The 14,031-nt window shown below is 39.0% G+C and overlaps 1 protein-coding gene across 2 annotated transcripts in view; it reads right to left on the reverse strand.

Moving 5' to 3' along the window:
• NBAS (NBAS subunit of NRZ tethering complex) overlaps window positions 1–14,031 on the reverse strand; it is a 682,881-nt gene that overhangs the window by 580,751 nt on the left and 88,099 nt on the right. For both annotated transcript variants that reach the window (XM_075598387.1, XM_075598386.1), the window contains exons 11-12: window positions 13,722–13,790; window positions 9,266–9,394 (exon numbers count right to left, since the gene is read on the reverse strand). In XM_075598387.1, coding sequence (XP_075454502.1) covers window positions 9,266–9,394; window positions 13,722–13,790 — 198 coding nt within the window. The remainder of the gene's footprint in view (window positions 1–9,265; window positions 9,395–13,721; window positions 13,791–14,031) is intronic.

Below are 14,031 nucleotides of genomic sequence, written 5' to 3' on the forward strand. Positions count from 1 at the left end.
CAGGATTGAGGCAGCGGATCTCTGGAGATTAACCCCATTAATTTCAGCTCGGGGAGCCCCTGCTTCCGGAGATCCTTACTTCCATAGGGGGGGACTTCCATAATGTGGTTAGATAAGAATCCTAAAGGTTTCTTCACTAGCCTTCATTGTAAGGCCTGTGAGTATGGCGTGAATAGAGTGTGACGATGGAGAGGATTTGGCCCGGGATTAAAGGGGTTACACCCCAATTGGCCACCCTCTACCCTCACCTGGGAAGCAAGGGGTTAACTGGACTGAGGTCCAGTAATGTGTTTTTACCTTGCTTCAATATCCAAATGCTTATTCCACTGTAAAATGTCTTGTTTCTGGGCCAGTGTCTGCACCACACACACTGGGGCTTAAGGGGTTAATGAGCTACAGTTTAGGAAAATACATTAGGATGCGTGGTATCTTTTCAGAAATATCTGGGCTTCAAAGGGCTTGATTGAAGTTGGGTGTGAAAAAGTACAGATGGGGGTTTTGGTGCACAGTATGTTAATATCTAATTTGCAGGCCAAGGGAATATTGCTGGGAGACAGCTAGGACAGGAGGTCTGGGGCATTGGGTGTAAAACATAGCACCAGTGACCAAAAGGTAACTGCCCTAATTGTTTATGTTGGAGGCAGGAACCAAGAAACTGAATGTTTTTTTAAGAGTGATACTTCACACTTCAATGGAAGCCAAAATCTGCTTCAAAGAGATTTATTGATGGGGGCCAGGAGTGCGGTTACCCAAGGAGAGATCAGAATGAGGGACCTTATTAAATATAAGAATATTATGAGATGTCCTTGGCTGAACATGCTAAAAGTTACATATGTGTAACCGGGGGACTGAGACGCAAATAATGAATACAGACACATGACGTTTAGCCAGTACTAAGAGCCAGATATTAATATCTCTCTTAATATCTCTCTTAATTTTAGTATTACACTGTAATATTTAGTCTCATTGGGAGCGTCATGCGTGCCGGAATGTATTAATATGTCTCGCGTGCCAGTAAGTACTACTGAACTGAAGTTATGAAGTTATTTAGATAGGAAAAGCAGTTTGTAAACGTCCTTGGGTGGGAGGAGTTTTACTCTGAGGAAAACTGTCAACTTCACCACTGATTTATGAGAGGGGCTGGGATTAGGTTGTGTTCAATGGGAAATAATGGTATAAGAACCAGGCTCAGCCTATGGCTATTGTCTTTCATGTTTTGATGATTATGAAGATTGCTGTATGAACTGCCAGTCCAGATATGACTGTTTCATCATTTCCATTTTAAGTGAGTGTCCATATTTTGCCTGTTATTTGTATATCTTGTGTGTTCACCTTTATCAAGGAATAAATTATATTTTATCATATCTAAGTCTCGTACCAGTTCAACCCAGTTATATATATATATTTTGTGTATAATTATTAATAGCCTGTCACAAAGCTCCCGTCACATAGAGCCAAGGATTTTAAATCTAACATCACTGGATAGGTTTTTCCTATTACCAGTTTGATAAACTGCAATACGAGTTTTGTCATTTATCTTTAGGAATGCCCTTACAACCTACAATTGGTCAGCCGCACCACCAGGCAACTGAAGGTTAAGAGTTCTTGAGCATGTCAGGAATATAAGGATAGGGCTAGAATCCCACAATGTTTCTATGCATTTTAATCTTTACCATCAATCAAACAGAAAAGGTTTATTGTTTAGAGCCATAGAATTCATATCGAACAATTGGAGAGGTGGTAATAGGGGGAAAGATGTATCCCAAAAAGAAACTCTTTGGATATACAAATTAAAAACTTTTAAACCATCAGGGTTGAATCTGGATTTTGATTTGGGTCCCTTCTCAATTAAATAAGTCATGGTGTAATGCAATTGGGTCATAGATCAATCTATCTGGGATATTATGTCTGGTTTTACCCTACATGGATTTGCAGTATTTTAATGGACGTTTTTCAAGAGAGATATATATAAATATATAGTTAGTATAGTTTATAGTCACTAGTTGTGAGTGCTTTTATTCACAAATGGAGCACTGCACTGGAGTTCATTCATTTACTTATTTGCACCTTCACATTTTCACTCAATTTGTATGACACGGTACTAGTGACCGTTATTTCTCCAGTAGGCTGCACTAAGTTTATTAGTCACGTGTAATGTAAGTTTGCGCTTCATTTTTTCTATAAAAGGCATGGCCAGACCAGCTCTATGATGATAATTTATTTCTAATGTAGCGCTGGCCGGGTACGCAGCGATATGCGTAGAATGTCATAGTCTCTGTCCCGTAGAGCTTGCAAACTAATTTTGAGACATCATCATCTGAGGCACAAAATGATAAATTGATTTGCCCAAGGTGACAACGAGCGGGATACCAGGATTCAAAGTGTGTCATTGTATTTATAGTCTGTGCCTTTAATCACTGAGTCACTCCTTCAGCTGTGTTTAAAACCCATTCGGCTGTTCCGCTTCAATAGTATCAGTCCCTACTAATTTAGCACAGTTTTTCAAATATAAGACAGGTGGCAGCCCCAGTGATATTGCTTAATAGGCTAACCTGGGAGCTCTTTATGGTTGTAGTTAGAAGTTCTATGGTCCAGGCTTTTTCCTCTTGGTGTTTTGAAAAGTCATTCATAAAGCTGTTATACTGTAGCTAGTGTGCATCAATTACGATGAACTGTAATGTGGGTCTAGTACAAAGTACAGGTACTGGCAAAAAACACTCTAGATGTACATGCTATATGTACATGTACTATGTATTCTATATATGCTAAAGCGGGGTATGCCTGTATGTAGCTATTGCTTACAGATTGCTGAGAGGTTATAAAAGTAATACGAATATAGATAAGTGCTGCACACCAAATAAAGCAAAAACGCTTGATACAATTACCGGTGCTCCCGTCAATAAACGAAAGGCTGCATCCAATCCTAGAGTACGAGATGAAAGATGGAAGACAGGGCACACGGATTTGAAAAATAACAAATGAATTTAGTAAGCTAACAACGTTTCGACCGCAATGGTCTTTATCAAGTGCAAGTGGCAAGAGCCACTTGCACTTGATAAAGACCATTGCGGTCGAAACGTTGTGTTGGCTTACTAAATTCATTTGTTGTTTTTCAAATCCGTGTGCCCGTCTTCTAGCTTATAAAAGTACCCAGGCTTCAATGCTGCTTTTGCAAAAACCAACTGGTTTTAAATGTAGTAGTTGTTCACTATCGTAGTTAGACTCCACATGATCCAATTTCCTCCAATTTATAATGGAGACCACATATGTATCTGGACAATGTACTATTTTGCCTTCTAGAAAAAGAAGGAACAATGGTTCCAATAGCCATGCTCTGGAGCAGGGGTGCGCACTCTTTTCCCCCTGTGCCCCCCTGCCGGCTCTCTCCCCCCCACCTCCTTACCTTGGCTCCGGCATTCTGACGTCACATGACCCACGGCGGCATTTGACACCACGTTGCCATGTCTCCAGAAGCTGTCTGAGCCAAGGTTTAGTGAAGTTTACAGAGGCCTTCGCCACTCCACCGGCATTTAATTTAAATGCCTTCAGGAACTGTGCAGGGCCTCTGTAAACCCGTGACACCCCCCCACCCCCAACAGAGAATCATCCCCCAGTTTGCACACCCCTGCTCTAGAGCACACAAATAATGTCCCATAATCTTCATTTTATTTAGGACATATATTAAATATATTGGCATAACATTTATAAATGCAATATATCCAGATAAGCATGAGGAGTTTTATATACATATATGAAAAGTCATTTGTACTCCTAGATTGAAGAAAAATAATCTAAATAACGGCACCCAGAGGGGATATCTATAGAACACCACAAAGTGGGAAATACAGACCCACTCACGACATACAAGTAATATCTCCTGGAGTTAGACTTGAACAATGTCTTTAGAAAAAAATGAATATAAATGGTATAATCACTTCAAAAATATTTGGGTATCCGGAGGTAGCAAGTTCCCAGCTTGTAGTCAAATGCAGGAAGTAAAATCCCATGGGGGAAAAGAATGAGCGGTGCACTGCTGAAAAGAAAGTAATGGAGGCTAGATCGCTCAAAAGTTGTTAAAAATATTTATTGGGCCATCAGCAAAATAATAAAAATTGAAAAAAGAAGAAGCAGAGAGAACCTTTGACGCGTTTCATGAATGTATGTGCTTTTTCAGCAGTGCTCCGCTCATTCTCATCCCCATGGGATTTTACTTCCTCCATTTGCCTACTATCCTGATGATAGCTGTGTTCTCATCCCAGTGGTAGTCTACAGATGATAAAGATTTAACTTTCCTTCTAAATCTCCCTGAAAGAAGAAGTTCAGTGGTCAGGTAGCAAGAGCTACTGTATGATCTATCCATCTTTTACACTGTCTGAACGTCACACCTTTCCTGCATGTGTCTACGAAAGATCTCAAGAGAGAAGTTCAGGTCGCCAAAAATCAAAATGGAGTATGAGGACTTCCTCTTCCGAATCTCATGCCTGGGAGTTGCAGTAGCGATCATTTGGCCCTTGTACCAGAATGACTGTCGTACAAAATTGTCAGCAGATGTAATGTACAGTAGGACTGTACACATTACAATTTATAGACACAATGGATGCGCTGAGCAGATCATACAATATAATTTGGTGAACGGGCAGAGAAAAATGTGATTTGTCCACAGTTAAAAATTATGTTATTAAAAATCTAAAATATTAGCGTCTTTAGCAATCATCCATTAGATGCTCATAATAAAATCTTGTTTTGTTCCACATGAATAGAAGCAAAAAATGCCAAAATACATAACTAAAATCCCAATTATATACAAGGCAGGTCATTAAACTCATTTTTGTCATTTACAAGTTCCTTTGAGCTTGTATCTGACTTCGTGTTGATTCAACAAAAGTTATTTTTATTTACTTTTCATTTTTTTATGGATTGCTCTCCTCCTAATTATACAGCAACCTTTTAAAGTTTATTTTACTGCTGTATATTTACTGTTCTGTTCCTCTGTAAAAAATCCCCCGCTGCTGAATTAATGGACCGACAGAACAAATAAATATTTAAAATACAGCTTCCAGAAAGCACATACTTCCTTGCATCCTAGTTCTCAATATATTTAACCAATAATACAATGTTTTTCAAAGCAGTCTCTTTTGGAGAAACAATATACTATGCATTTAAATATGTAGACAAATATAGGCAAAACAGTTAACTCCTACACACACGTATGGTCTTGTAAAACAGCTCGTTAAATCACTGTGGACATACTGCAGTTGGTGCTATTAGTGTTTATTTGTAAAACACCAACACATTCCGCAGTGTGGTACAATGGGGGTACAGAGTGACATCAATTACATAAACAGAATGACACACAAATGAGGACAGACAAGCGCAAACAGATACACAAGGAAATGATGGCTCCTGAGAGCTTACTATCTAGAAGCCTCCTGTTTAAAGAGGACAGATGCACAGCAGAAATGTTGGCTCTGTATGGCTATCAATTCATACATAGTGTAATGACAATTTCCAATTGTCTTTACCGTGTGAGACTACACATTTTGTAATGGGTTGAGAATACTCTTACGGCAAGACTCGAGGCCAACGCTTCAGTTTCTCATATTGGTCATGTGACCGTGATATTTAAAAGGGACATCGTCACACCTTTAATTTAAGCCTTCTTTTTTTCCCCCCCAAATATCTTAACCTACGTTGAGGCTATGCAATTCTAATGCACAAGCAAACCTGTATTTCTCATTTATCTGATTAACATGTTGACTGATTTTTCTTTTAGACCAGAACGACGACTATCCCTAGTAAACAATGGTTGAATGCATATATTCCACTCACCAAAACGGCCAGCTCTGCAAGCTATGGGGCAAAGAATAGACGAGGCCAACTACGGACAAGTAATTCAATGTAACGTCACTCCCTCTATTCACCACAGACCAATAATGAGACGATGAGCTACGAATTATTAAATTATTGTCCGTATTAAACACATCATTTGCTGCTATTTAATTTAGCTCTCTCTCTATATATATATATATATATATATATATATATATATATATATATATATATATATTATATATAATATATATATATATATATATATATATTATTTTTTTTATAGATATTGGCTATATTTTAATACTTGTGCAATGGAAAACCGTTTACAAAAAAGTTAAGTAAATTCTAAAGTTGTGTATAGTCTTTATATAGTACTCCGTGACAGCTAAGCATTGTTTTATTGTGTCGGCTCTCCAGTTTATAGCCTTTTTTTTTTTTTTTTTTTACTCACTGGGCAAAACGACTCTGGTCTACCTAGCAACGCTTAGCTGCAAATAACCTACGACAACAACAAAAAATAAAAACCAAGGCGAGTATATAAAAATCTATTTCGGTACAAATACTTTATATACTTAGCTTGGTTGCTTTGTTTTCATTTTCTGTTTGGGGCAGGATCGTCCCTATAAAAAATAAATTAAAAACACAAGCGAGGCGGTATCTATGGATGCCCCTTCCTTCGACCAATGGAAGTCAAGTGTTGAGCGGAAAGAAATCACCAACTATGCTGATCTACTTCCACAGCTGTAGGTGGACTTCTAATTCAACGGGCCCTCAATACATCACTCACTTAAAAAGAGGGAGACGTACAGCAAAAACAAAATGACTGGGTCATAACAGTTGGCATTATGACAGTGTTGACAGTAAAAAACCTTCCTAATAAAAGACTGGTCTTGCCAGACGGGAAAATGTGTATGTACCTATTTCCCTGTAACTGTGGTCTGGTACCATCTCTCTACTTCTGTATGTTCATAAAACACACACTGTTAGTCATGTCCATGAGCATTGAGAATGTTTAATTTTTTTTTAATGCAAAATGCTTATTTTTTTTTATGATTTAGTCTAGACTAAATATTGTGTGCAACTTTTTCACTACACAATTTCGTTGAAATGCCACGGGCAGTAGTTGAATTGCCAAGCTTTAGGGACAACCTAAAGCATTCATAACCCCATCGTTGAAAGTATTTTAGAGTTTCAGATCGAAAACAAATGCTCCAATAAAATTTTAAACAGAATACAAAAACACATTATATACCCCTTTCACTGGCTGCTTTTGGGGAGAGTCATGGGATTCCGGAGTCAATGAGGCATTTCTTGTGCTGAATTAGACTGCTAGAGTTCGTGCTGGACAGTAGCTCAGTAAGAGATCATTATAAATCAGAGTCGTTCTGAAAGCTCAGAGTATCAAGTCAATTACATGCACAAACAAACAATGTGACATACTGTACATCTTGAAGTCAACATAGCACTTTTGCTCTGTGCATTGATGATCATTTATCTGTAACATTTCTTTGGACTCGAGCTTTACATTTTGAAGAGGCATGGAAGCACAGAAGAACGTTGTAAGTAAGAGGTCTTTTAATGCCAATTCAATTAGAAAATATCATGTATTATTATACTAACCTGGCACTTCATTCAAAATGTTAAATGCCTACATTTATGTGCTGAAGGTCAGATTTAATCATGATGTTTACCGGCACAAATACAATCTTGTCATTTATTTGACTTTCTAATTGCAATCATTTGAGGACAGGTCAACAAAGGGGAATTTTTCATTACTTTGTCATTTTTTGACAAACAAAAGGCATAATAAAAAAAAAATCTTTCCAAAGGCTGCATACTTTCAAAATATGGAATAAAAAAAAGATACAAAAATCTTCATGGGAAGCCAGGTCAACATCAGCAGAAATCCACCCACCTCTGAACAGGGTTCATATATACTAAAGGGACAACCTTCTAGTCCTTCAAAGAGGTAGTTCTAGACCGCGAAGACTCCCTCAGATGCTTTGTACTCTAAAATAAAGTCTGTGATGTCCATAAAGCCTGTGTGCAATTACAGTATTTATATCAAAGACTAATTTAGTGGTTTGTTAAAAACAACCACAACCTGTGAGCACTTCATTCATTGCGAACACAATTAGCAGGAAATTAAATATAATCAAATATAACACGTTTTTGTGTCCATTCAATTGCATCCTACAAAGAATATAGTTTCAGACAAAATGAATATAGCTACTAAAAACTTTACATTAGTAAACGTTTGGACATGTGAAATATAACGATTAAAGGTAGATAGATAGGTACTGCTACTGTAGCATACACCTACATTCATTCTGTGTGTATGTATATGAACACATACACAGTATTTTATTCAACATGAAAAATACCAAATTCAATAACTATTAAGGAATTTACCTGCAGAAGTAGTAATAATGTCCACTAAACACATTATTAAAAAGTAAACTATAAAAATACACCTAAAGCCTGATTGACTTTTGCCCCCCCTGCCCTCCTCCCCCCACCCCACAGTTTGCAGTGTGGTACCATCTTGCCCCCCTGAGCATTAAACAAATAAAATGTTAGTGTTGAAAATCATGATTTGTAGTTTCGCAGGTTACCATGGTAACTTTTAGCCCGCACTGGTCTCTGGTGAGAGCCATTTTAACCTCACGGACAATTAATATTTCTCCTGAACCGAACATCGGATTTGAAAAACAAAAAGCAGCTTTGGAAAGGACAAGGAGATCTATTAACCTGTCCAAATGCAAAAAGAAACGGCAGGCAGCGCGGGCGGCACATTTTCCATAGACCTGCACGTTAGGAGCAAGTTCTTAGGCAAACGCCAGCAACACCAGAGCATGGGGGACAGGCATTTATGTGTGTGTGCAAACCATGTACTACACAATAAGCCAGGGATGCGCAAAATTGGCAGTCTGTGCCCCCTGCCTGCTCTCCCGCCCTGCTCGCCCCCCTTCTTACCGCGTGTCCGGCATCTTCTGAAGTCACAACGTCGCGTTTGACCATGCGTTATCGTGGCGACACGTCGCTGGAAGCCGCCGATCAAGTAAGGGAATTTACAGAGGCCTCGCGCATTCACCGGCATTTAATTTTAAATTAAATGCCTTGGGGAATTGTAAGCGCCAAATCCCCTTACCACCACCCCCCCCTACTCCCCCTCCGCCCCAGAAAATCTTCAGCTTCAACTTCAATAAAAGTTGCTTAGTTTAAGGGAAAAACAGCTGAATCCAGGATATCCCTGTTTCAGCACCTATGCTGAAGCAGGGATTTCCTGAAAACCTGACCTGTTGGGGGCTCTTGAGGACTAGAGTAGCGAACCCCCTGGCTTAATCCATTCAGTGCTTGAGAGACCTGCAAGGCATTGACCTAGAAAACATCACCCTATAGGCAAGGTTATAACCAGAACGGCCATGCATACCTGCTCACTCTGAGGCCAATCTCGTTGCAGCTTCAGAGAAGGAACTTCCCAGATGGTCAGTTTGCCGGAGAAATGAATGGCAGCCAGGAGAGTCCCATCGGGAGAAAGGCTCATCTTGAAAATGCCATCCTGTATCACAAAAAAGCAAAACACAAATCACAGCGTTGGAGTCTTAATAGTGGCTTATTTGAAAAGGAAAGAGAGGGCTTTCTCTTATTTGCTTTACAGAAACAAACTGTCATTTCATTAGAAAACATAGAAAGCAAGGCAGTGGGGAAAAAAAGATACACTTATTAATTTTTAATCTGCTTATGAATAAATGCCCTGCATTCTCATATTCTTTCCACCAGCCCGGTGTCATTGCAACCCCGTCGCTGCGAGAAACACCAACAATGCCCAACAACAAAAGGGTTAATGAGAAAAAGAAACAGCAGGTGCACAAGTCCAAATATCACTTAAAGCCGCAGTTCAAGCAATATCCTACATGCGCGTGTTTTTAAAATAAATTAGTTCTGTACTCATAGAAAATACTTGTAGCATTTGTTTTCCTATCGCAACCATATACACAGTTCCAGCCCCTTCCCCTTCTGAAACAGCATACATATGGAGACAAAGTGATGCTCAAATGCCTGGTCCTATAGTAATTGAGTCCATCAAAGACAAGGGAGAACACGCTGGGTTTAACAATTGAGCAATAATCCTGTAACACTCTAAACCTTATGAGCGGCTCTTAAGAATCCTGAGGGTAGGGGGTGAGCAATTGACTACCCCTCCCCTCCTCATTGGGTTAGCCTAAAGGTATGGGTACTCACATAAACCCCCAGCAGTCTTCCTTTTGCGTGCAGCTGTGTCCAAAGTCCAAACGATCCAAAAGAAGCATGTGCAGCGCACAACATGAGAGAGAGGCAGGTCTGACCAAAAAAATATAGCTTTATTGGGAACACATAAAATCGATTTTATGTGTTCCCAATAAAGCTATATTTTTTTGGTCAGACCTGCCTCTCTCTCATGTTGTGCGCTGCACATACTTCTTTTGGACTCTTCTGAAACAGCATCACCTTTTTGAGCCCTGCCCTCTCTAGCAGTGAACCAATCAAATCTACTTTGCCGGTCAGTGCAGCATAAGATTACCCAAGATGCATATAGTGAACCCCGAGCCGAATTTTCAGCGATCAATCACAGGAGAACAGATCAGCAACTTAGCAAATCACTTGTCAGTATGCAGATTGTATTGATGCACATGTTGAATGGGGGAGGGGGGAGAAAAACAAAATCGACAGCTTGAACTGCAGCTTTAAACCCCAAGAATGAAGGGAGGAAAAGAGAAAAGAAAGGAAGCAAAGGAGAATATATATATATATTGCACCTAAGTTATTGCACCTAAGCATATGAATATCACTGTGGATAATACTGGACACATGATACATAAAGCTGCAGACGCACTTACTAGAACTCCCTCCTACTGTCTGTACGTTCTCCCTACCAATTAGACTGTAAGCTCCTCGGGGCAGGGAATCCTCTTCCAAAATGTTACTTTTTGTCTGAAGCACTTATTCTCATGACCTGTTATTTATATTATTTGTTATTTATATGATTACCATGTGTATTACTGCTGTGAAGCGCTATGTACATTAATGGCGCTATATAAATAAAGACATACAATACAATATTCACGCATTGGTTTGTCTTATTGCAAGGGAAACATTACTTTAAAAGAAACGTTGTTACTTTTACTCTCATCCTCGTTGTTTAAGATGCATGTGGTATAAACGCAGGGTATGGATGTTCTTTGCCGCAGCATACATCACGAGATTGTATTGTTCCATTGTCAAAACAAAAGTGCATTATAACATTTCAATACGTTGTCAATATAAACCAGATCATATATCTCTACATTTACATAATGCTTACAAGCAGTTCAAAAAATGATTTCAGATTTTTTTTTAAATTGAGTGTTTTCAAGGTCTGCTATAATTAAAGTCTGGTATTTTTTTTCCATTTCCAATTAACCATTTTTGTTGCTTAAGGGGACAGAAACAATGTAACCTGCCAACCAAGCAGCTTATTTGTTTTTCAAGTCAATGGTCTGCTAGAAAACAGATTATAGGAAAGCAAAAACGTAACTGTACTTGACAAATGACAGAGGGGCTTCCTTCGGCCTGCCCCTCTAATACTAAATGATACAGTATTTGGAGTCATATTTAATAAGCAGTCTCACTTAAATCCCATTGAAGTGTAAGTAAATAGGGGCCTTAGTGCTGCAATTTATATACACACACACACACCAAGGGTGAACAAGGTCGCTCCTCAAGAGCTACCAAAAGGTTCACAGCAACTTTGCAATCACAGCAGCAATCTTGCATCAATTAGGTACAAGTCTTAAATAGCCCATAGCAAAAGCAGTACGTACTGTATATTTTTCTGTAATTACTATTGTGCTCTTAGTTGTTTGGCTTTGGGCATACATTTGAGAAATAAATTAAATTCACCTTGAAATAATTACAACAGTAGAGGGATATCACATGGATGGATTCTTCTACTTCATCTCAATTTCAGCATGTGCTGCCAAGTAACACTGAACCTTTAAGTCTACGTAAGAAATTACATGATTTCTGCAGTTTGATTAAGCTTTCAAATACTTACAGTTACAAAATTTAACTGGCAGCACTGCTATTTCTCTGGGCCAACTTAAGTGGGGTTTAGCCAGGTTGCAGGCACTCAGGTGAAACTGCCAGACAAGCAGGACTTGAATGGTCACGACTGTGAAACAAGGCGTCTGTTTCCTGCACTCAGAATCACAGTACTGCATTGCCCATCTCGTAACATAGCTTCTTTTTCTATGTTCAGCCACAAAAAATCCATGCTTCGTAGCCTCCCATATTACTTGTGTAATAGCATTAAATCTTTAAGGCATGGCTGAATAATAATTGCACCTCCAGTTGCACTTTGGAACAATAATATGCTTGATTTAGTTCAACTCAATAAAAAAAATAACACTTCAGCGTTTCACTCACACCATTCTATTCTATTATGCAAATCTAGTTTTAGATCTTGTACTTTTTGTTGAAAATAAATCTTTTAACATGGTCAATGCTGAAATGACGGCATTTCCTAGGCTTTTAATTGAAATCTATTAAACAAAAATGGTAACATCTTGGCTGGTCTTTTTTGTTATAATAGCTCATGTTGTTGAGGGGAAACCCATTAAGCATTGACTTGCTACAAAGCAATTAAGAGAGTACAGCGCGAAAACCCAACATTCAAGTCACCTAACTTCAGGTATGTCGTGGCATTGCACACAAAGCGCACCGACACCCGGTTAAATTCCTCTCCAACCCTTTTATCAAACCAGGTAAGCACATGCTCATGAAGAGGCCGGGCTTGCTAGAAAAAGGTGCACGGAACAGAGGGAGATTACAGCCTGCGGATCACCGACAACGGGCTCTTGACCCAAAAAGCAGTGCAGGCTGAAATGCCAGGCAAAAGATAGGGACAAATGGAGAGAACAGAGACACAATGTTGTCAGTGAAAGGGTCAAAAACGGAGTAAGTCATGTGCAGGGTGTGAGAGGGTGAGTTCGGTGAGGCCCACAGTCTGTGCCTGAGGGGAGGCGGTAACAGATAAGTAATGTCGAGGCCAGCTCTCAATATCAAAGGCCTGGGCTTAGTGAGGTCCTCAAGGAGGTGGCAGATACTGATCAGGCAAGAAGAGAGATTTTAGGAAATCTAGGCAGACCAAGAAGAAGTTGGGGGCTAAAGACCTATATATGGTTAGGTAGACAGAGTTATCTTCACAGAAAGGGTTGTGGATTCATTGGAGTAGCCTCCCAACAGAGATGGTAGAGGCTAAAACAATAAGGGAATTCAGAAATGCTTGGACTCTCAAATATACCGTACAAAAAAAAGCAAAGTATCAAAAATGGAGAGACTAGGTAGGCCAAGTGTTTGTTTTTCTTCTTTTACATGCTATCTTTGCATCATTTTGGTATCTACAACCTCCAAGTTTAATGCACCAAAGAGATGGATCACTACTTCATGCTGGAGAACATGAGCGTTATCCTACTTTGTCTAAGTATAACTATGCAAACACACTAATGACATATTTCTCATCAAGGAAACACGTTTTGGTGCAAGCCGACATCCATTCAACTTGTGGCACACCCAGACGGAGTCAAAACATTGTTTGTGGGAGGTATCCAAACCTTTTGTCTAGTCAGATATTGGTGTTTATATTAGTATGCCACCAATTTGGGGATACAGTGCAGTGGGCTATTGTGTTTTTTTTTTATCGCGGCTAAGATTCTCCACTACACAAGCAGCACCCATTCAAAGTGAATTTGTGGCTTTTAATTCTGTTCGCAATTAATTTTATTTACGTTGTGTCCTCACATCAATGAGTCGAAATGAGATGTAGTTCCACCTGCTGGAGCTAAATTAACGAAGTAAATCCCTATTACCTGTTCCGTTACGTGTCTGTTAGATAATCGGAAGTTAATAATCCTCCATAATCCTTTTTTCTTCAGTGCCTGTTGAACAAGAACAGGTCATGCATTACAACTCAAATTAGAGAAAGTCTATATTTATTCAGCTATTTTCTGCCCACAAAAAAAAAAAAAATTCATTTAATTCGGAAATGTTACGAATTGAGGATAAATAAGTCACTTAAATTATTACATTTCCCAAGACACAATATAAGCTCCTTCAGGCAACAGCAAAATTAATTTACTATTATCATGGATTATTTGAACATAACTGTTTGATAGGATG

This window comes from Ascaphus truei, chromosome 4 (genome assembly GCF_040206685.1).
Source record: "Ascaphus truei isolate aAscTru1 chromosome 4, aAscTru1.hap1, whole genome shotgun sequence".
In the NCBI taxonomy this organism is placed as follows: Eukaryota; Metazoa; Chordata; class Amphibia; order Anura; family Ascaphidae; genus Ascaphus; species Ascaphus truei.